Source organism: Phocoena phocoena, chromosome 9 (genome assembly GCF_963924675.1).
Source record: "Phocoena phocoena chromosome 9, mPhoPho1.1, whole genome shotgun sequence".
In the NCBI taxonomy this organism is placed as follows: Eukaryota; Metazoa; Chordata; class Mammalia; order Artiodactyla; family Phocoenidae; genus Phocoena; species Phocoena phocoena.
In genome coordinates, this window is record NC_089227.1 from 104,787,370 (window position 1) to 104,809,918 (window position 22,549).

The 22,549-nt window shown below is 41.4% G+C and overlaps 1 protein-coding gene across 1 annotated transcript in view; it reads left to right on the top strand.

The window, feature by feature from the left end:
• Window positions 1–22,549, top strand: part of UBE3C (ubiquitin protein ligase E3C) — a 119,042-nt gene that overhangs the window by 11,760 nt on the left and 84,733 nt on the right. Inside the window, exons 2-5 of the mRNA XM_065883992.1 lie at window positions 12,079–12,132; window positions 15,493–15,567; window positions 16,404–16,550; window positions 20,388–20,503. Coding sequence (XP_065740064.1) covers window positions 12,079–12,132; window positions 15,493–15,567; window positions 16,404–16,550; window positions 20,388–20,503 — 392 coding nt within the window. The remainder of the gene's footprint in view (window positions 1–12,078; window positions 12,133–15,492; window positions 15,568–16,403; window positions 16,551–20,387; window positions 20,504–22,549) is intronic.

Below are 22,549 nucleotides of genomic sequence, written 5' to 3' on the forward strand. Positions count from 1 at the left end.
AGCACTGTGTCTTAGTGACGATTCCACGCCAGCACCTTTAGATGTAGTTTCTCTTCATGGATGCATAATATTCCACTGAATGGTTTGTATCATAGAGCCACTTTCCTATTGATAGATGTATATGTGCAGGTTGTTCCCAGGGTTTTGCTAGTAAAACAGTGCCATAATTAATACACAGTTTTGGTGTAAGAAAAGAAGGTCTTTAAAAAAAAAGAAAAGAAGGTCTTTTGGAATTTATTGTAATGAGATATAAACTATTGCATCTTATTTTGGTACCTTATTATTTTTTTAATAAATAAATTTATTTATTGGCTGCACGCGGGCTTTCTCTAGTTGTGTTGAGCAGGAGCTACTCTTCATGGTGGTGCGCGGGCTTCTTCTTGCGGTGGCTTCTCTTGTTGCAGGGCACGGGCTCTAGGCACGTGGGCTTCAGTAGTTGCAGCACGCGGGCTCAGTAGTTGTGGCTCACGGGCTCTAGAGCGCAGGCTCAGTAGTTGTGGCACACGGGCTTAGTTGCTCTGCAGCATGTGGGATCTTCCCAGACCAGGGCTCGAGCCCGTGTCCCCTGCATTGGCAGGCGGATTCTTAACCACTGCGCCACCAGGGAAGTCCTTTGGTTTTTAAATGAGGTCTTTTCACATTTTATGCTCTTTACACATGTTAATATGTGTATAAATTTTGTTCTAGTCTTTTTTCTATATAGTGTTTGAATTGGGAATCATATTGTACATTGTTTTATAAATATGATTTTTAGTAACTTATTACTGTATTTTGATGCACTTTTAAATATTTGCATGTATGTGAAGTTGGTCGCTGTTATATTTTCTTAAAGTTTCTTTCTTTTTTTTAAACATCTTTATTGGAGTATAATTGCTTTACAATGGTGTGTTAGTTTCTGCTTTATAACAAAGTGAATCAGTTTTACATATACATATGTTCCCATATCTCTTCCCTCTTGCGTCTCCCTCCCTCCCACCCTCCCTATCCCGCCCCTCTAGGTGGTCGCAAAGCACCGAGCTGATCTCCCTGTGCTATGCGGCTGCTTCCCGATAGCTATCTACCTTACGTTTGGTAGTGTATATATGTCCATGCCACTCTCTCGCTATGTCACAGCTTACCCTTCCCCCTCCGCATATCCTCAAGTCCATTCTCTAGTAGGTCTGTGTCTTTATTCCTGTCTTACCCCTAGGTTCTTCATGACATTTTTTTTTACCTTAAATTCCATATATACGTGTTAGCATATGGTATTTGTCTTTCTCTTTCTGACTTACTTCACTCTGTATGACAGACTCTAGGTCCATCCACCTCATTACAAATAGCTCAATTTCGTTTCTTTTTATGGCTGAGTAATATTCCATCTTATATATGTGCCACATCTTCTTTATCCATTCACCCGATGATGGACACTTAGGTTGTTTCCATCTCCTGGCTGTTGTAAATAGAGCTGCAATGAACATTTTGGTACATGACTCTTTTTGAATTATGGTTTTCCCAGGATATATGCCCAGTAGTGGGATTGCTGGGTCATATGGTAGTTCTATTTGTAGTATTTTAAGGAACCTCCATACGGTTCTCCATAGTGGCTGTACCAATTCATATTCCCACCAACAGTGCAAGAGTGTTCCCTTTTCTCCACACCCCCTCCAGCATTTATTGTTTCTAGATTTTTTGATGATGGCCATTCTGACTGGTGTGAGATGATATCATTGTAGTTTTGATTTGCATTTCTCTAATGATTAATGATGTTGAGCATTCTTTCATGTGTTTGTTGGCAGTCTGTATATCTTCTTTGGAGAAATGTCTAATTAGGTCTTCTGCCCATTTCTGGATTGGGTTGTTTGTTTTTTTGTTATTGAGCTGCATGAGCTGCTTATAAATTTTGGAGATTAATCCTTTGTCAGTTGCTTCATTTGCAAATATTTTCTCCCATTCTGAGGGCTGTCTTTTGGTCTTGTTTATGGTTTCCTTTGCTGTGCAAAAGCTTTTAAGTTTCATTAGGTCCCATTTGTTTATTTTTGTTTTTATTTCCATTTCTCTAGGAGGTGGGTTGAAAAGAATCTTGCTGTGATTTATGTCATAGAGTGTTCTGCCTATGTTTTCCTCTAAGAGTTTGATAGTTTCTGGCCTTACATTTAGGTCTTTAATCCATTTTGAGCTTATTTTTGTGCATGGTGTTAGGGAGTGATCTAATCTCATACTTTTACATGTACCTGTCCAGTTTTCCCAGCACCACTTATTGAAGAGGCTGTCCTTTCTCCACTGTACATTCCTGCCTCCTTTATCAAAGATAAGCTGACCATATGTGTGTGGGTTTATCTCTGGGCTTTCTATCCTGTTCCATTGATCTATCTTTCTGTTTTTGTGCCAGTACCATACTGTCTTGATGACCGTAGCTTTGTAGTATAGTCTGAAGTCAGGGAGCCTGATTCCTCCAGCTCCATTTTTTGTTCTCAAGATTGCTTTGGCTCTTCAGGTGTTTTGTGTTTCCATACAAATTGTGAAATTTTTTGTTCTAGTTCTGTGAAAAATGCTAGTGGTAGTTTAATAGGGATTGCATTGAATCTGTAGATTGCTTTGGGCAGTAGAGTCATTTTCACAATGTTGATTCTTCCAATTCAAGAACATGGTATATCTCTCCATCTATTTGTATCACCTTTAATTTCTTTCATCAGTGTCTTATAATTTTCTGCATACAGGTCTTTTGTCTCCTTAGGTAGGTTTATTCCTAGATATTTTATTCTTTTTGTTGCAGTGGTAAATGGGAGTGTTTTCTTGATTTCACTTTCAGATTTTTCATCATTAGTGTGTAGGAATGCCAGAGATTTCTGTGCATTAATTTTGTATCCTGCTACTTTACCAAATTCATTGATTAGCTCTAGTAGTTTTCTGGTAGCATCTTTAGGATTCTCTATGTATCGTATCATGTCATCTGCAAACAGTGACAGCTTTACTTCTTTTCCAGTTTGGATTCCTTTTATTTCCTTTTCTTATCTGATTGCTGTGGCTAAAACTTCCAAAACTATGTTGAATAAGAGTGGTGAGAGTGGGCAACCTTGTCTTGTTCCTGATCTTAGTGGAAATGCTTTCAGTTTTTCACCATTGAGGACGATGTTGGCCGTGGGTTTGTCATATATGGCCTTTATTATTTTGAGGAAAGTTCCCTCTATGCCTACTTTCTGGAGGGTTTTTATCATAAATGGGTGTTGAATTTTGTCAAAAGCTTTCTCTGTATCTATTGAGATGATCATATGGTTTTTCTCCTTCAGTTTGTTAATATGGTGTATCACATTGATTGATTTGCATATATTGAAGAATGCTTGCATTCCTCAGATTAACCCCACTTGATCATGGTGTATGATCCTTTTAATGTGCTGTTGGATTCTGTTTGCTAGTATTTTGTTGAGGATTTTTGCATCTATGTTCAATGATATTGGCCTGTAGTTTTTCTTTTTTTGTGACGTCTTTGTCTGGTTTTGGTATCAGGGTGACGGTGGCCTCGTAGAATGAGTTTGGGAGTGTTCCTCTCTCTACTATATTTTGGAAGAGTTTGAGAAGGATAGGTGTTAGCTCTTCTCTAAATGTTTGATAGAATTCGCCTGTGAAGCCATCTGATCCTGGGCTTTTGTTTGTTGGAAGGTTTTTAATCACAGTTTGAATTTCAGTGCTTGTGATTGTTCTGTTCATATTTTCTATTTCTTCCTGATTCAGTCTTGGCAGGTTCTGCATTTCTAAGAATTTGTCCATTTCTTCCAGGTTGTCCATTTTATTGGCATAGAGTTGCTTGTAGTAATCTCTCATGATCTTTTGTATTTCTGCAGTGTCAGTTGTTACTTCTCCTTTTTCATTTCTATTGATTTGAGTCTTCTCCCTTTTTTTTCTTGATGAGTCTGGCTAATGGTTTATCAATTTTGTTTATCTTCTCAAAGAGCAAAGGTTCTTTCTTATAGGTCTATAAAAGAAGGAAAAATCCACAGATCATAGGTTGTGCATTATTTACAAATAAAATGTTTGGTAACTTTTAACATTTTAATTAACTCAAAGTATTTTACTTGAATATTCTTCAAATTGTGTAAAACTATTAGTATTGTGTTAGTGCATGAGAGTGGGAAAATGTACTAACTTGAAACAGATGTGAAACTGATTGTTCTATTTACATTGGTAAATGGAGTAAATTGCTAATGGAAAATAATCCAAATATTTTGGAAACAAAGGAAATCTCACAGTTTTTAAAAAATCAAGGTATTAATAAACATGCTAAACTTATTTTTATAAGTGGTTAGCAGTCAATTTGAGCATTTGATTTTACGGAAATTGTCATGTTATGTACATTTACTTTGACCTATACTCAAATTTTTGACCATAAATTTTTTTTTGATTCTGTTGGTTAATGAAATCTAATTTAAACTACATATGGCTTACTTTTTAAAAACTTCATTTTGTTCCCACTAAATTCATTTGCATGAAGAAAGCATTTTCCTCCCTTTAAAAAAACATCTTTGTTAATGGTATTTGTGAAGTTTGGCGTATTTAATTTTCAGAGTAGATAAGATAATGTGCAGAAGGCTCAAAGATCAAATAGAGAAGTTTGCTGTAATTTACTGTTGTTTACATATTGATGAATAGGGTTAGTGTCACAGCTGTGGAGGTGAGAGATTAGCATTGAAAGCAACAGGTTTGCTATAGGAACAATAGGTTTAGTCATTCCAAAAACAGTTGATTCAGTGTACTTTATGAAACTGGTATATAACTGGGCTGGGAAACCCTAACTTGTCTAGGCCTGTAGACTCTAAAAGGTAAAAGCTATTTTCAATTATAATAAATTGAAACCAAAAATTTGTTGAGATTGAAAATCTAAATGTGCGTTTTACCGGTACCCTATTGTTCTTTTCCTCCCAGCCACTTAATTAATGACTTATTCTTGGCTTTGTTGAGCTGTTTTTAAAAACTTACATTCTGGAGTAGCTTCGTTAGTATCTTATTCTAAAAAAGTGAGAAAGTATTACACGTACTTGGGTAATAATTCAAGCAGTAGAAAATAAAGATTCAAATAAAATGAACATCTCCCTGCCTTTCACCCCACTGCTCACTCCCCCAGTCTCTGATCCTTGTAATGGGTCTGTGTTCCCAGGTGCTTCCCTGTCCTCTCAGAGCTGTTTTCTGCGCGTGGAATCACTGAGATGTGCACTCTTCTCTTGTTTGAACACACGCTAGAGCGTGTTGAATAGACCGCTGTGCTTCTCCATCCAGCACTACGTCTGGACATAGCTCCAGATCAGTACAAATAGATCTACTGCATTTTTCAAAAAGCTGTGTATGGGCTTCCCTGGTGGAGTAGTGGTTAAGAACCTGCCTGCCAACGCAGGGGACACGGGTTCAAGCCCTGGTCCAGGAAGATCCCACATAGTGCGGAGCAACTAAGCCCGTGCATCACAACTACTGAGCCTGCGCTCTAGAGCCCACGTGCCACAACTACTGAAACCCGTGTGCCACAACTACTGAGCCCATGTGCCACAACTACTGAAGCCCTTGCGCCTAGAGCCCGTGCTTCACAACAAGAGGAGCCACCGCAGTAAGAAGCCCGTGCACCGCAACCAAGAGTAGCTCCCACTCGCTGCAACTAGAGAAAGCCCGCGTGCAGCAACAAAGACCCAGTGCAGCCAAAAATAAGTAAATAAAATAAATGAAAAACAAGCTATGTACAATACTCCATGTAATGAGGGTTCTGTTAAGTTATTTAGCTGTCATGTATTTTAATGGCCATTTAGGTTGTTTTCAGCTTTTTTGCTAATTTAAACAGCACTGTGGTGCATATACTTGTATATGTGCCAATAATATTTGTAGGTTGCATTTCTAGAAGTGCTAGGTCAAAGGCTCTTTTTATAGATATTTCCAGATTGCCCTCTAAGGAGATCATATCAGTGTAAGAAAGTGGCTGCTGTCCATCTTCATCTCAGTGTTATCTGAGGTTTAAAGTTTGCCAGTTAGATGGGTTAAAAAGCCTATCATTGTGTTTTTATTGCATTTTTTCCTAAAAATGAGTAAAGATGAAGTTCTTATGTTTAAAATATATTTTATTTCCGTATGTACTGTTTATAGCTTTTGCTAATTTTCTATTTGATTGTTGATCTTTTATTTTAAAAATAAATTTATTTATTAACTTATTTTTGGCTGTGTTGGGTCTTCGTTGCTGTGTGCGGGCTTCCTCTGGTTGTGGCGAGCAGGAGCTTCTCTTCGTTGCGGTGTGTGGGGTCCTCATTGCAGTGGCTTCTCTTGTTGCGGAGCGTGGGCTCTAGGCATGTGGGCTTCAGTAGTTGTGGCACATGGGCTTAGTAGTTGTGGCTCGCAGACTGTAGAGCGCAGGCTCAGTAGTTGTGGCACACGGGCTTTGTTGCTCTGCGGCATATGGGATCTTCCCAGGCCAGGGCTCGAACCCGCGTCCCCTGCATTGGAAGGTGGGTTCCCAACCACTGCATCACCAGGGACGTCCAGTTTGTTGATCTTTTAAAATTATCACTGAGAGCTTTTACAAATAGTTGGTTTTGCAGTGTTACAAATATTTATTCTCACTTTGTCAACTTTTTAAGCCTTGGGTATGGCATTTTTCTGTGTAGAAAGTTTTACTTTTTATGGGGTCAAATTTATCATTATTTTTTTTTAAATATTTCTTTTATTTTTGGTTGTGTCGGGTCTTAGTTGTGGCACACATGGGCTCAGTAGTTGTGACTCGTGGGCTCTCTAGTTGAGGCATGCAGGAAGTTTATCATTCTTAAATGAGTTGATAGACTTAATGTGTGGTGTGATATTTCTTTCTTAAAGAAAGTCTTCCTCCACACTGAGATTTTAAAAACAATCCCCACATTATTTTCACGTATTTTTATAGTGCTGTATCTGTGTATAAATCTCAGGTCCATCAGGAATCTATTCTGATGTGAAGACTTAGGGATACAATGTCATTTATTTAGGCTACTCAGTTGTTGTGACACTGTTTATTGAATAATACATTTTTCTCTGCAAATTTGAAATGCCGGCTTTATCAGCGGCTGAATCTCCTTGTTTATTTATGTCTCCCTGGAGACCCTCTGACAGTGACCTGTCTGCTCCTGCTTTAGCCTTATTAGTGTAGGTCAGTGTTTGTCCCAGAGTATGGAGTGGGATGATTCCGGTGGTACGTGAGAGAACATTTAAAAACATGGTCATTTTTTTTAAACTTTTTTTTAACAACTTTTTTTTTTAGTGGTTTGAGAGACGGCAGTTTTATTTATTTGTTTGTTTATTTATGGCTGCGTTGGGTCTTCGCTTCTGTGCACGGGCTTTCTCTAGTTGCCATGAGCGGGGGCTACTCTTTGTTGCACTGTGTGTGGGCTTCTCATTGTGGAGCTCTAGGTGTGAGGGCTTCAGTAGTTGTGGCACGCAGGCTCAGTAGTTGTGGCCCATGGGCTCTACAGCGCAGGCTCAGTAGCTGTGGTTCATGGGCTTAGTTGCTCCGCACCATGTGGGATCTTCCCGGACCAGGGCTTGAACCCGTGTTCCCTGCATTGGCAGGCGGATTTTTAACCGCTGCGCCACCAGTTAAGTCCCATAGTAGTATTTATTTCAACACCCAATAGAAAAATCGAGCTAGGACATCGAGTCTGTGGCTTCCCTGGAGTGCTTGTTCTTTTTTATTATTTTTATTTTCTTTTGGCTGCGTTGGGTCTTTGCTGCTGCTTGCGGGCTTTCTCTAGTTGCGGCGAGAGGGGTCTCCTCTTCATTGCGGTGTGCGGGCTTCTCATTGCAGTTGCTCCACGGCACGTGGGATCTTCCTAGACCAGGGCTCGAACCCGTGTCCCCTGCATTGGCAGGCGGATTCTTAACCGCTGAGCCACCAGGGAGGCCCTGGAGTGCTTGTTCTGATGAGGCAGGCGTGGGCGCCAGGGATGGACTGCTTCTCTAGCCCTGGTCCACACAGCTAGGGTGAGTTCTTGGATGCTGACTCCCATTGTGCACTGTGGTGGGTTTGTTGTTTTGCTCTCTTAGCAGCCTGGTGAAATTTCACTTTGAGAAGTTAATAGTTATTTACTGGTTCGAGCCATGTGTAGGCACTCAGAATTGCGAGTTAGGATCCGGCCTATGCCTTTATTTTTCCCACCTGACTGCTGGGCCTGACGTACTTTGATCATTCATTACTGCTGTTTTAAGGGATGGGGTTTGTTTTGTTTTCGTATTTTCTGCTCTTCTTCAGCGTAACCACAGCCCGACTGGCCCTTTGTGGCGTAACCTGCTGAAGAGTGACCTTCCACGGCATTTGGTGGCCACATCTTTGAGGATGGTGCCCGTGTGGCCTCCAGGATTCTGACTAGTGCAGATACAGTCGCTTTCTGCATGTTGAGTAGTCAGCCCCGTGTGCTGGGTTCCCGTCTGTGAATGTGAACGCACCCGTTCATTGTGTGGAGGTGTAGGAGTGGAGGTCATCTTCTCTTCATGGAAGAGAAGACATTTAAACTGAGTCTCACCTAAGGCGAGCGGGAGCTTGCCAGGTGTGTGTCAGTGCCAGGAGGGAAGGCCAGGCTGGGGAGGGGTGGGGCGTTTGAGACTTGGAGGGTAGTTGGGGGGCATGCCGTGCTGGTGGCGCAAGAGAAAGAGGAGGAGGTGTTTGACCGGAATATTCCTGCGCCAAGGCTGTGTTTGAACTTGACCCCTTAGAACACACTGGTCGTTCTCCAATTACGGTCTCAGATAGGCTACCATGAAGTAGGAAAATGAGACCAGTGTGGTAGGTTTTACATAACTTTGGTTCATGTAAATAATTGAGCATTGAGAAGAAATGGTTCCGTCTAGTGTCCAGTGGTCTTTTAGGAAATGAGTAGTAGATATTGCAGTTTTTGTTTGTTTTAAAGGCGTAGCAGCCCCCTGTGCAGGTAGAGGGTGGGAAGCCACAGAAGGAGTTTAAGCTTAAGTCATGGGTGATTTGAACTCTGAATTTTCAATCCATACTTCTTCCCTGTTCTTTATTACCTGTTGACTGACTTGTCGGTCCCAGAGATGTCTCAAGGTCAGTGAGCTTTAACTTCGTCATTCTCTCCCTTCCATCCCATGCTGTCTTGGTATATGGCTCACCTAACCAGAGATGGGGGTCTCCCGTTCCCTCTCGATGCTGGCCTCGAGGTCAGCCCAGCCTCTCCCTCCAGCCCTGCTTCCTGCCCAGCGCCCCCTCTCGTGCCTTTCCATCTTGTCATCCTTCTGAACACAGCCTTCCAAGATTTCTTTCCAATTCACCTTTCCTTCCGAGAGTTCTCTGAGTCGCGGAGGCGGAGTGCCTGTCCTTCTCTCCGCTGCCTCGTCCCCGGTGCCCACCTGTATTGAGATGTGCACTCTCAGGGGCTGGGCCGCTCCTGCTGACTCTGCTTTATTGCTAGTGTCTAGAATCGTGTCCGGCCCATGGTGGGTGCTCAGTTCATTGGCTTCTTCTGCTCCCACCAGACTGTGTGCTCTTTGGAAACAAACACTTTTATTACTTTTAAAATAGCCAGTGCCTAGCATGATGCAAGAGTTAGCCAATATTTGTTGAGAATAAATTCCTGTCCTGTGCCTCGTTTGAATGTCCTTTGCACAGAGACGGTCTCTGCGTTGGGGAATATAGGAAGAGGCTCCGGTTCTGATGTGGGATTTGGTTGCTAGCTCAGGTGCTGCATGTGATGGTGTGCGTAACTTACAGACAGCGATTAAGTGCTGTCACACTTCTCCTTCTGTGCTGAACGGGCTTTCTGTGGCCACCTCTGTGTCCCAGGCCTTTGGGATTGCTCACTGCGCCTTTCCTGGGCACTCGGGGCCCTTTGTCGCTCACACCCTGCTGCTCCCCGTGCCTCTGAACTCGTCGTGGCACATTTGGGTGACCCCAGTTTTTTTCTGTGGCCTCTGCTCCCCACCAGCCTCCTTTCCGATATATCTTAGGGAGCGTGAGTGCTCTTTGAAAGACCTTCACATCATTTTAAACAACAGTTGAAGTCACATATAAGCGTTTCTGTATGTGTGTCCAGGACTTTGGATTTGCTTGCTGTGCTTATTTTATAATTTTTGAAATGAGCTGTTTTAAGTAGGAAACTTTACAGTCCCCGAGCACAGATAAGAGAAGTGACCTTCCATTTATATGGTGTCCTCTGTCCAAGGATTTTAATCTATAGGTCATCAAAGGGTAAGGATATTCGTCCTCAACACATTCAGCATTGTCTCTGGTGCGTTCATAGCCATCTCATATCGTATGCTTCAGATTTCAAGTATTCACTGAGAATCCAGTTATGCTTTTTGATAATTGGTACCTATTGTGATTTTTAAAATACTTCATCCTCTGTGCTGTGTTGCAGGTATTCAGAAGTGCTTTTCAGCTCTTATGGTTACTCCTTTTAGACTACTTTGCTGTACTTAAAGGAGATGTTCATTCGTTCATTTTGTGAATATTTCTTAACTCCCTACATGTGGCAGACATTGAAGCCAGTGATAGGGACCTGGTGGTCAGACAGGCCAGGCCCTCAGACCCCAGGGCTTTTACATTAGTGGCAGCCAAGCTTATGTGTGAAGTCACTTTGGGGACTGCTTTGCTGGCATGTACCATTGTTTTAAAAGTAAAATGTGGGTTTAATTTCAGACATTAAGTACATTTTCTCATAGTTGTAACAGCATGTATCATTTTAAGAAATCTTAGCTCTTTAACTATAACCAAGTAATGAGCATATATTAAATCTGATTAAATGGAATAGAAGGAAGAGAAATTACAGACATATATTTACCTCCTATTCATAAATAAAGATAATGACCAGAAATATGGCTGTATTTTTATCTAGAAGCTTTCCATAATTCTGAGCACCTTTTTTTTTTTTGCGTTACGTGGGCCTTTCACTGCTGTGGCCTCTCCCGTTGTGGAGCACAGGCTCCAGATGCGCAGGCTCAGTGGCCATGGCTCACGGGCCCAGCCGCTCCGCGGCATGTGGGATCTTCCCGGACCGGGGCACGAACCCGTGTACCCCGCATCGGCAGGCGGACTCCCAACCACTGCGCCACCAGGGAAGCCCTCTGAGCACTCTTTACTTTAGATTTTTCCATTGCTCCTCATCCTTTTAATTAATCAGTTAAAAACGAAATACTTTTCTGACCTTTGACATGTGATAAAGACTTTTTATTTGAGTTCAAGAAATAAAATTCTCTGTAATGGAAAATATCTGGAGGACTTATTTCTTTGGCTGAAAATTTTGTCAGTTAGAAACTTCGCTCTACAAGTTATGTATTCCCTTCACATATCAAAGTATTGTTTTAAATTGGCTTCATTACTTTCTGACTCTATTCTGATGAGTTGTATGTTTGTGTTAAGAAATATAGGTTTATTAATTTTTCTAATTATTTATATGTTGATGTCTTAGGCCTTTAATTTTATTTTGGATTAAATTTACAAAAATAAAATGCCCATACATTATAGACTGGAATGGTTCTGGGGCGGGAGGAGGGTGGTCTGTAAGTATTTTTATTTTATTTGAAATGTTTAACTTTCCCATTTGTTACTTCACATCCTTCTACATATCAAGTAATTTTATTCGAAATATAGTTTTACTTACGATGAAAAGAATTTTTAAAATTTTGATAACAATAAAAGATTGATTTTTTTCACTGAAATTTTTATTGAGATAATTGTAGACTCACATGCAGCTGTTAGAAATGATACAGAAAGGCCTGTTGTTTGCATTGCCTAATTTCCCCTGGGGGTTGTATTTTGCAAAGCTGTAGTATGTGCTCACAAGCAGGATATTGACACTGATACAATGCACTGATCCTTACTCAGATCTCCCCGGTTTTACCTGAACTAACGTGTGTGTAAGGAAATCAGATTTTATTCTTAGAAAACAACTGAAATACTACAATTAGATCTGTGCCCCGGGGGTGGGGGTGAGGGAACCATTTAGCCTGTTGTGCCTCAGATTTCTTACTAAGTCAGAGGGTTTGACTGGATGATCTCTAGAATCCTTTGGGTCACAACATTCTATAATTTTTGTATGAGAGTATTTTAGAGTTTGAAATTATAACCTTTATCTTTTGTCTCTTTTTTGTGTTTAGGAAGAAAAGGCTTCTCTTTTACATCGTACTCAGGAAGAAAGAAGAAAGAGGGAGGTAAGAACAGCTTTGTAATAGTCCCTGTAGATAAACGTTTTCCATGGCATCTAAATAAGTCTTGGTTTTCCTGTTTTATATATTAGATACATGTATGTTATATGTGACATGACTCAAGTATTTGTATGTATGTTAAATTTCAGAAACATTTCTGGATTTGTTGGATTTTATGGTAGGTCATCTATTCTGGAACCAATGTAGAAAAGATGGACTAAAAGAGCAGTTTCCAGAATAGAGGGAGAAAATAGGCTTTCAGTTCACTTACTTGCTTACGATACGGCTTCCAGAAGGTGTAGAAAGTCTTCGTGTATAGTGTTCATGTTTTGTCAAGCAAAAGGAGAAAGCTCCCTGTCAAGGCAAGTTATCTTAACTATTTGTGAAGAAGCTGAATAAATGAAAGGAGCTATAGTGACATTTGGCATTTTAGTCTTTATTTTACCTTTTCTCTTTCGGAGGTAATTTCTTAAAATGGCTTTACTTTGTTGATTGATCAGCAGTTGTGGTGTCCTGTGGCCTGCTTTTCTAGGTCATTTTTTGTTTTGTTTTTTAATAATTCATCCATTCCTTTAACGAATATAAATTGAGAGCTTGCTATGTTCCAGGTACTTTTCTGCTGGCTGGGTATATAGACAGGGAACGAAGCAGTGTGTCTGCTGCTGGGCGGTGGAGCACAGGTGTTCCCCAGGATCCGGAGCTGGGGACTTGGAAGGTCGGCTTTGGATGTAGGGTGTGAGGGAGGGCGTCCCTGAGCTGGTGAGAGCCCAGCGGATTTCCGAAGGATGGAAAAGAAAAGCTGTGGAAAGCTGGAAGGGCATTCTTGGTCAAGGGAACAGCAGATGCAGACGCTCAGGCAGGGTTTCTCAACCTTAGCATTTCTGACATTCTGGCCAGGTCACTCCTTGTTGTGGGGACTGTCCTGCACACTGCAGGACGCTTAGCAGCATCCCTGGCCTCCCTTCTACCTGCCGAAACACTCCCTACCCCTGCTGAGACAACCACGATGTCTCCAGAAATTACCGAACGTTCCCTCGGTGGGAGTTGCCCTCACTTGAAAATCACTGCTCAAACAGGAAAAGTGTGTATTGGTTGGTGTACTTTATCTTTTCTGGAAAATTCTCAATCAGCCACCTCTCCCGGTCGTGCCTCTGCTCCATCCTCGCTCTCCTCCACCTCTTGGACTCACATGACAGAGGTGTTCGACCTTTGCATTATGTCCCGTGTGTCTCCTGTACTCTTTTCGGTATATTTATTCTTTTGAATTCCTATGCTTTGGTTTGGCTATTTTCTTTTGTTCTAACTTCTGATTTACAGATTATCTCTTTTAGTGATGTCTGATTGTTAAGTACATCCGTTGAGTTCTGAATTTCAGTTTTTATTTGCGTTCTAGAATTTTCTTTGATTCTTTTATTTCCCAGTTCTCTCGTCTTTTCATTTCTTGCACGTAACTGTAGATTTTTAAAGATAATGTTTCCTCTCCAGTGTTTGGAATTCCTGTGGGTTCATTTTTATTGTTTGTCCTCTTGATTTTAAATTCTTGTCTTTGCCTGGTTATTTTGGTTGAATACCGGACATTGTATGTTCCAAACCGAAGCGATATCTTCAGGCTTAGAATATGGCCTCTTCCTTTTGGAGAGCGTTACATTTGCTTCCGGCAGGCAGTGGGGGAGGGATGAATCCCCTTTAAAACAGGGATGAGCTAATGTGAAGCTGGCCTCCAGGCCTCGTGAGGACTCACCCACCTGTCCTCAGCGCACCTGCCACAGGGATGAGCTAATGTGAAGCAGGCCTCCGGGCCTTGTGAAGACTCACTCACCTGTCCTCTGCGCACCTGCCAGAGAGTGGGAGTGCTCCCGAGACTTCCCCAGCAGACAGCTGAATGAGTAAAAATAAGTGTTTTGAAAATGCATGGGATGTTATATGAGTGTTTAATTAAGTGCTGTTAGAGTCATCATAGTTATGAATAGATTCCCAAACTAGGTTTAAGCTCAAGGATTCCCTTGTAACCATTTGAAGCTCAGAAAGTACACTTTTGTGACCTGATGGTATGTTCTCTAATCCCAAGATTGCGTGAATGTGTATGTGCCTTTCAAGCCTGGTAGGTGGCATTCATAGAAGATGTGAAACATTGTCATGTGATAAGACAGTACAGATTTTCGTGTCACACCTGAGTTTGCTCTCTGACTCGTATCTTTTGGCATCACAATCTTTATGGAAGTCTCGGTTTCTGTGTCTTTAAAACAGGAGTAATGCTCACCTGTAAGGTTATTGTATGAATGCATGTGAAGTGTCTGTCTTAGGGCTGGCACATAGTAGGCTCTCAAACACTGTTAGCTGCAGTGGTTATAGTGATGATGAAGAATATATATTTTTGCTAGGTCACTGAAAGTTTTTTTTTTTTAACATCTTTATTGGAGTATAATTTCTCTACAATGTTGTGTTAGTTTCTGCTTTATAACAAAGTGAATCAGCCATACATATACATATATCCCCATATCTCCTCCCTCTTGCATCTCCCTCCCACCCTCCCTATCCTGAAAGTTTTAAAGACAGAGTCGAGTTGATAAAAATTGGAGTTTTCTGCTTGGAAACAAAGTGACCTTTAAAATAGATGCTTCTGTTGTCTGTATTTTTTTTAAATACTTAAAACAAAAACTTTGAAAAAAAGAAGTCTTTCTATGCTGGTAGAATTGTAAAATAATGTAGCTGTTTTGGAAAACAGTCCAGCAGTTCCTCAAATGTTAATTCCATGCCTAGATACACAACCATGAGAAATGAAAACCTATGTCCCTGCAAAAGCTGGTACATGAATGTCCACAGCAGCATTATTCATAATAGCCCAAAGTGGAAAGAGCTCAAATGTCCATCCGTTAATAAGTGGATAAACAAAATGAGACATCCGTATAGTGGAACAGCCATAAAAAGGAGTGACATACTGTTACATGGTACAGCGTGGATGAACCTTGAAAACATCATGACAAGTGAAAAAAGTCAGACACAAAAGGCCACATATTATGATTCCATTGTACATCATGTCCAGAATAGGCAGTTCCATATAGACAGAAAATTGATTAGTGATTGCCAGCAGTTGAGGGGTCGGGGTGGGAGGACAGAGAATGAGGGATGACTGGGTAAAACCCCTGGGTACAGGGGTTTTATTGGGGATGGGTGATGAAATGTTCCAAAATTAGACAGTGGTGATGATTGCACAACTTTGAGTATATTAAAAATTGGTGAATGGTACACTTAAAAGTGAATTTTGTGGTACGTGAATTATGTAGCTGTTTTTTTTTTGAGTCTGAACTAGTATTTGTCATTTTCACTGATTCTGACCCATTGTTCCCTCCTCCCTGCATTATTCAGGAAGAAAGACGAAGATTGAAAAATGCAATAATTATCCAGTCATTTATTCGAGGCTATAGAGACAGAAAACAGCAAGTAAGTTTGTTTTTAAACTGAGAAGGAATTAGAAGGGTATGAGAGAGCTTATTTTATTTTTATTTTTTAATAGATTGATTGGCTGCGTTGGGTCTTCCATTGCTGTGCGCGGGCTTTCTCTAGTTGCCGCGAGCGGGGGCTACTCTTCGTTGCGGTGCAAGGGCTTCTCGTTGCGGTGGCTTCTCTTGTTGCGGAGCACAGGCTCTAGGCGCACAGGCTTCAGTAGTTGTGGCACGTGGGCTCAGTAATTGTGGCTTGCAGGCTCTAGAGCGCAGGCTCAGTAGTTGTGGCCCATGGGCTTAGTTGCACCACGGCATGTGGGATCTTCCCGGACCAGGGTTCGAACCCTTGTCCCCTGTGTTGGCAGGTGGATTCTTAACCACTGCGCCACCAGGGAAGCCCTGAGAGCTTATTTTAAATATGGCCTTGGATTCTTAGAAGTGGAATTCAATTTGTATGTGTTTTTGTGTGTACTTGTTTAATGAAAGTTAATGTGGATAATAGTATTTTCCCCAATAGTTAATTTTATTAGTTTATATAAAGATTTATAGACAGATGAGTTTTTGGGTGATTTTTTAAATTATTAAATGCAAACATAGGCCAAACCATGGCTAAAGATCACAGTAGAAGGAGGTGATGGAAGACTCCTGCATAGGGTGTTCATGGCTCTGTCACTACATTCCAGGCTTTTCGGGTTTCATTAACCCTTTACCAATGATAACTTCTCAGTAACGGAATCTTAATTGTCCGTTTCCACTACTCCAGTTTAAACACTGAGTGACCATTTAGACCATACGATCATGTGATCCTGTCTTTATGTCTTGTTTTGTTTTCAGTATTCCATCCAGAGAAGTGCATTTGATCGCCGGGCCAGCTTGTCCCAGTCCGGTGGCACTTTTTCCATCGCCAACGGTCCCACCCTTACCCTTTTGGTGAGGCAGCTCCTGTTTTTTTACAAACAGAATGAAGACTCAAAACGCCTGGTGAGTGTTGACTACATTTTCACTAACCCTTGTTAACGTGTTTTCCAGCTTTTGGTTTAATGGGATCAGAAACCCCTCCAGCGCGTGTCACCCTCGTGACTTCCTCAGCCAGTGGTGATAGGTCGTCTTGGTGATAATGTTTTACCTCTTAAAAATCGATACAGATTTTCAGTAGGCTTCTTCATGTTTTTATTAAGGCAAATTTCACATATAAGAAACAGTAGGCTACTCTGTTGTGCTGCCCCTGTTACCCAGTCCGCACAGGCAGCACCTTGTTTTGCACAGAACCCTCCACCCTGTGCCTCCATCCCTGGGACGTGCATCCTCGGTGTCATAGCCTGTTTGTTACCTGTAAATACTGAAATGTAAATCTCTGAACTCTAGGGTCTCTCTCTTGAAACATCTAAAATATAATTGTGTAACTTAAAAAATGTTATAGGTTTTGATGTTATCAGTGATGAGGACCGGTGTGTGTTAACGGAGGAGATACGTGGATGAATCATCTTCATAAAGTGGAACTTGTTGCTGTGTCCACTTTCCCAGGAAATACTGAGATTCATTAGATTAAATACGTATTTATTCTTAGACATCCTTATTTACCTGGATTAAAAATTTCTAATTAAAACATGGGTATACAGTGAAAAGTAAGTCTTCCATGCTCCAACCGTACGTACTAGAAGGATCCTTGTGAGGGCTGTAAGTACAGAAGACATAGGAATACTTTATCGCTTATCTGGTGTTTGGCTTTAACACCCAGCGTTGCTTCCTGTATTGAGCTGGGCTGGACCATGGGAAGAACTTTCCATAAATCTTTAGAGGCAGTAAAGATGGCTTTCCTTAAATGCAGGCTCTTTTTGAAATTGATTAATTAATTAATTAAATTTATTTATTTTGGCTACATTGGGTCTTCGTTGCTGCGCACAGGCTTTCTCTAGTTGCGGCGAGCAGGGGCGACTCTTCGTTGTGGTGCATGGGCTTCTCATTGTGGTGGCTTCTCGTGTTGCGGAGCACGGGCTCTAGGCGCACGGGCTTCAGTAGTTGTGGCACTTGGGCTCAGTAGTTGTGGCTGGCGGGCTCTAGAGCGAGGGCTCAGTAGTCGTGGCGCACGGGCTTTGTTGCTCCGCAGCATGTGGGATCTTCCCGGACCAGGGCTCGAGCCCATGTCCCCTAAAGGCAGGCTCTTTCTAGGCTTTCTATCTGAAGCCTGTGAGAAGAATGAGAAATGTACAGCAGCAGGTCATCTGGCTCTCTTTCTGGAGCAGTCTGTTCCTTCCTCATGTACTCTTACCTTGCAGATTGAAGGTCAGATGTGGAGCACAGCCATGTGGGGGTCAGAAGGGCCGTCAGTCCTCTGTCTCTCCAGAGCACCCTTCCCTTTGGAGAACTGCTTCTGCCCCACTCTGAGGTCTGGTCAGTGGTTCCTGCATGCTTTCTGGACGTGGCGCAGCCGCCCAGTCCTACAGGCCCTGTGTAGGATTAGAATTAACCAGGTCCTCAAACCTGGTTTATATGAGAAAAGCAAACTGGATTGTTTATTTAGTTTGCCCAGAAAAATGCAAGAACAATAAATCAGTCATATGTGGAGGTGAAAGTCTCCTGCCCATCTTCAAGGACCCTAATTCCTACTTTAAGAGCAGGCGTGATGCCACTTTTGATAGTTTTTCTAAGGTGCTCTGTGCAAAAGTGTGCGTATATGGCTCTCCCTTCCTCACCCACCCCCTTGATTTATTTTTTATTATAGTGACTGTAAATATGGTCGCTAAAATAGTGTACCGTGATTGTATTTTCTTTTGTGTACAGTTTTCTTGAGTTACTCTAGAGTGAATTGTTGTGTCATTTCTGTTTAATTATCTTTGAGTCTCTTTATGATAAAGTCTTCTTCCACCTCCTGACAGTAAAATAATTCTCAGTACAGTTTTCCGTGACTAGAGGGTCAGGTCACTGGTGCTCTTTCCCCGCTGAGCTGTTCCTTCTGCGTCCCGGGAACTTGCTGCACAGTTTGGAGTGGTTGCTTTCCGCGCCTGCCATGTTCCTGGGAAAACCTCCGCTTTGCTTTGCTTCCGTTTCAGTTCCTCTTTCCTGATTCCATATCTTTTTGCGTTCTTGGTTTACTCCCTTGTTTTATTGATGTATAGCCTCAGTTAACTTCCTGAGAAAGGATGGATAAGACGGAAAGTTTTTGAAACTGTACTTATCTGAATTTAGTAAATAACAACAAAAAGTTAGGCAAAGCAGATGTTTAATGTACTTAGAACTTTTGGGATGATATTGGTGCATTTGTCAAGAATGTAAAAAGCAGTATCAAAATCCAGTCCACTACAAGGATATATTGTACAGCACAGGGAATATAGCCATTATTTTAAAATAACTATAAATGGAGGGTAACCTTTAAAAGTTGTGAATCACTGTGTTGTACACCTGAAGCATATAATGTTGTACATCAACTATACCTCAATTAAAAAAAAAAAACCAGTCCAGAAAGTGTTCAAATAAAGTGCTTTGAGGTTTTTTTTTATGTCGTTGAAACGTAATTACTTGATGAATGTATTTACAGCCTTATTCTTGTACTTCCTACAGTTGGCCTTCAGATTTTTCTAATGTTCAGTCACTGTACATCCTAGTTTTATTTGTTAATGGGTATTCAGTACAAATTCTACAATGAACTGCGTGTCACGTAGTGCAGAAAATATTCGTATGATATTGGTTCCTGAGAAAGTATGAACAAGTAGCTCCAAATACCTCAAGAAGAAAGATTGTGTGTAGGTAAACTAACATTCGGATTGGGTCTCAGAGTTATTTCCACCCAAGTTAGGACACACTCAAATTCATCATGCAAAACACATGTGTTAGTACTTTAATTGTTTGATAACATTTTATGTCAAATAAGTGTTACTCTCAGAGGAGAAACTGTAAAAATGACAGGTAAAGAAAAGGTTCTGTGGCACATTTAAGAAGCTGTCTTAATTTTAACGCTTCTAAATGGGTCTCATGAAGTGAACAAATAGCAACAAAAATATCGTAGAGGAAGTATAAGAGATTCCTGTTTGGTATTGTGTTTTCAAAATCACTTCTGGTAGCTGTATCCACACTAGAGAGGCCTCCTGGATGGGAGCTCGACAGAAATCGAACTCAGCATTTGCCCACCGCGATGGCCCATCACCGTGTCCGGGACAGCGGGGGTTCTGGTCATCCAGACGCGTCTCTGACCTTTTTTCCCTCCAGCCGTGTGGACGTATAATTGACAAATAAAATTGTAAGATACTTCAGGTGCGCACTGCGATGGTTTGTATAAACATTGTGATAGGGTTCCTCCTGTCTAGTTAAGTGACACATCTCTCGCCTCACATGCTACACACCTGGCCTTTTATCGGGAGTAGTGGGACTGAATGATTGCCTTTGCTACCGAAATTGCATGGAGTTAGGGAAGGAGAGTATCCACAGGAAAGGTGCTGGAAACTCAGAGGAGAAAGGTAGAAAGAAGGAACCGTTATCCTTCGTAACTTATGATTGAGATGGTGATTCTCAAATGTTTTTATTGTGGTTTGCTGAGCTTTGCAAATGAACTTTCTGCTTCACACTTACATGAGTTTTAAGTACTTTTAGTGATAAATGTAGTAATTTAACTCTGTGCCAATGTGCTTTCTTAAGGTGGAAGGTTCAGGACGTGTGTGCTACTACCTAAAACCCGACTTAGAAGATTTACTTCTTCTTAGCATGTTTCGATTATTTTGATTAAGTGTTTACCAATTAAGGAAATTTTGGTATGTTTGTAATTAGTAAATAATTAGCTTTTTATGGACTGAGAGTTATAATTGTATGTTTTGCTGTTTCTTTCAGATATGGATGTATCAGAACCTAATTAAATATAGCTCTTTGTTTGTCCAGCAGTTGGATGGATCTGAGAGACTTACGTGCTTATTTCAAATAAAGAGGTTGATGAGCCTCTGTTGCAGGTAAACCCATCGTTGTCAGCAACTTGTGCAACGTGGTGGTCACTTTGTCCTGAGGAATATACCCTTTGGTTTTCAGTGTCTGTGACAGTGGTTTTCCCTTTTTTTTCTTTTTGAGACTGGAATGTTCTATGTATTACAGTTTTTACTCCTGTGACTCTTCTCCCTGTAGAAATTAAAATGTAGATATAAATACCTTCCAGATGATGTTTTCTTTCAGGTAGGCTCTGGAATTATCTTGTGGGATATCAGGGGTCCTGGTTGCTAGCGAGTGGATGGGCCACCTGAAAGGACTCCTGCTGTGAGGAGGCAGGCTCCCATTCTCCTAGGGTCGCTACCCTCGGGGACAGGCTCTTTAGAGCAGGCCTTTCATCAGGCTCTTGTGATTTATGCATGGACTTGAAATAAGTCACTTCCATGACTTTGCTGGATTCAGTTTACAAAGCACATTTAGGTGATGTGAGCAGTAGTACCTGAATGAGAAAACAAATTAACATCTTCACTGTTTTTCTCAAAATTGCTGGTATCTGCACAGTAGCGAACTTTCAAATGATTGTGAGCCTTTAATATAATTTCAGCTAATTTTCTGGCAGTTGCATGTAGTAAGGTTTATTTAGGGTTGCTATCAGAGCTAGGCCTTGTTAACTGATTTCCAGAATCCTGAGCTGGACTACAGGTAGAGAAGAGCCTTTATGAAGAGAGAGAGTCTGGAAGATCACCAATCCCAAGAAATCTTAGTTTTTTCAAACCCCTTTTACTTCTTGGAAAAACTTTTACTTTGAAAAACACATTGTACGCATTGATTCGCTGGAGCGGGAGTCAGCAACGTTTTCTGTAAACACCCAGATGGCATGAAGTGTGGCCTCTCTTACGCATACTGTGTTTCTTCTTACAAGCTTTAAAAGGTGTCAGGAGCGCCCTTCACCTGAGAGCCACACGGCCTGTGGCTGGTTCCGCGCACGGGTTGTAGTTTGTGGACACTTAATGTCCTTTCGAAGGTATTCATTCAGCAAGTGATTTTAATAGATGATAAATCCAAATGTAATTTCTCCGTGTTTTCCCCAGCTTTTTGTTTTGGAAAATTTCTAACACCAGTAAAGTTGAAAGAATACCATATATCCTCCGCCTAGAGTCGAAAGTTACCATTTTGCCACATTTGCTCTCTCTCTCTCCACACGTACAGTGTGTTGTTTTCTAAAGCATGTAAAAGTAAGTGGCAGACGTCGTGACGCTTCACCCGACTCACTGTGCTTCTCCTCAGAAAGCACACTCTCTGATAACCGTACTGCTGTGTTCACATCTGAGAAAATGACTAGTAATTCTCTTAATATCATGTGGTACACACACTCCGTATTCAGATTCCCCGGTTACCTCAAAAATGTCTGCTCTGTTCTGATGATCCTAGGCTCCGTTTGTTTCACTTACTCCTTTGTCTCCTCTCTTTCCTTTAAATTGGCTGTCAGTTCTAGAGGAGAGTTTTTCAACCACACCCTCTTCATGTTTGGGGCCGAACCATTCTGTGTTGTGCATGTGGTCCTGTGTGTTGTGGGGTGTTTAGCAGGATCCTTGCCCTGCCCCCGCTTGATGCAGGTGGCACCCACTTGATCACACAGGTCTCCAGACACTGCCGAGTGTTACCCCCATGAGAACCACTGCCATCGGGCTGTACTTGATTCAGTTTAAGCGTGTTCAGCAAGAGTGCTTCGTAGCAGGTAGTTGTGAGAGTCCTAGTGCCTCACGTGAGACATAGCCCATGCTCAGTGAGGCTGAGTGAAAGTGAAAACTCCTCTCTGTATTGTGCAGGTACATTTCCTTCCGTGTCATTAGAGTACCACCTTTCACCCAGTGGTTCGTTTTTGCATTTGATGATCTACGCCTGAATCAGTTGTTATATCCATGGTTTATAAAACGCTGATTTTTCTAATTCTGTTGTTTCTTCAGTGTTTGTTATTTGGCTTTATTTCTGAAGAAGACCCTGCCTCCTTTTCTCTTTAGTCTCAGTCAGGCCTCACGCATTTTTAAATGCTGGGTAGAGGGAGCCCTTATCAG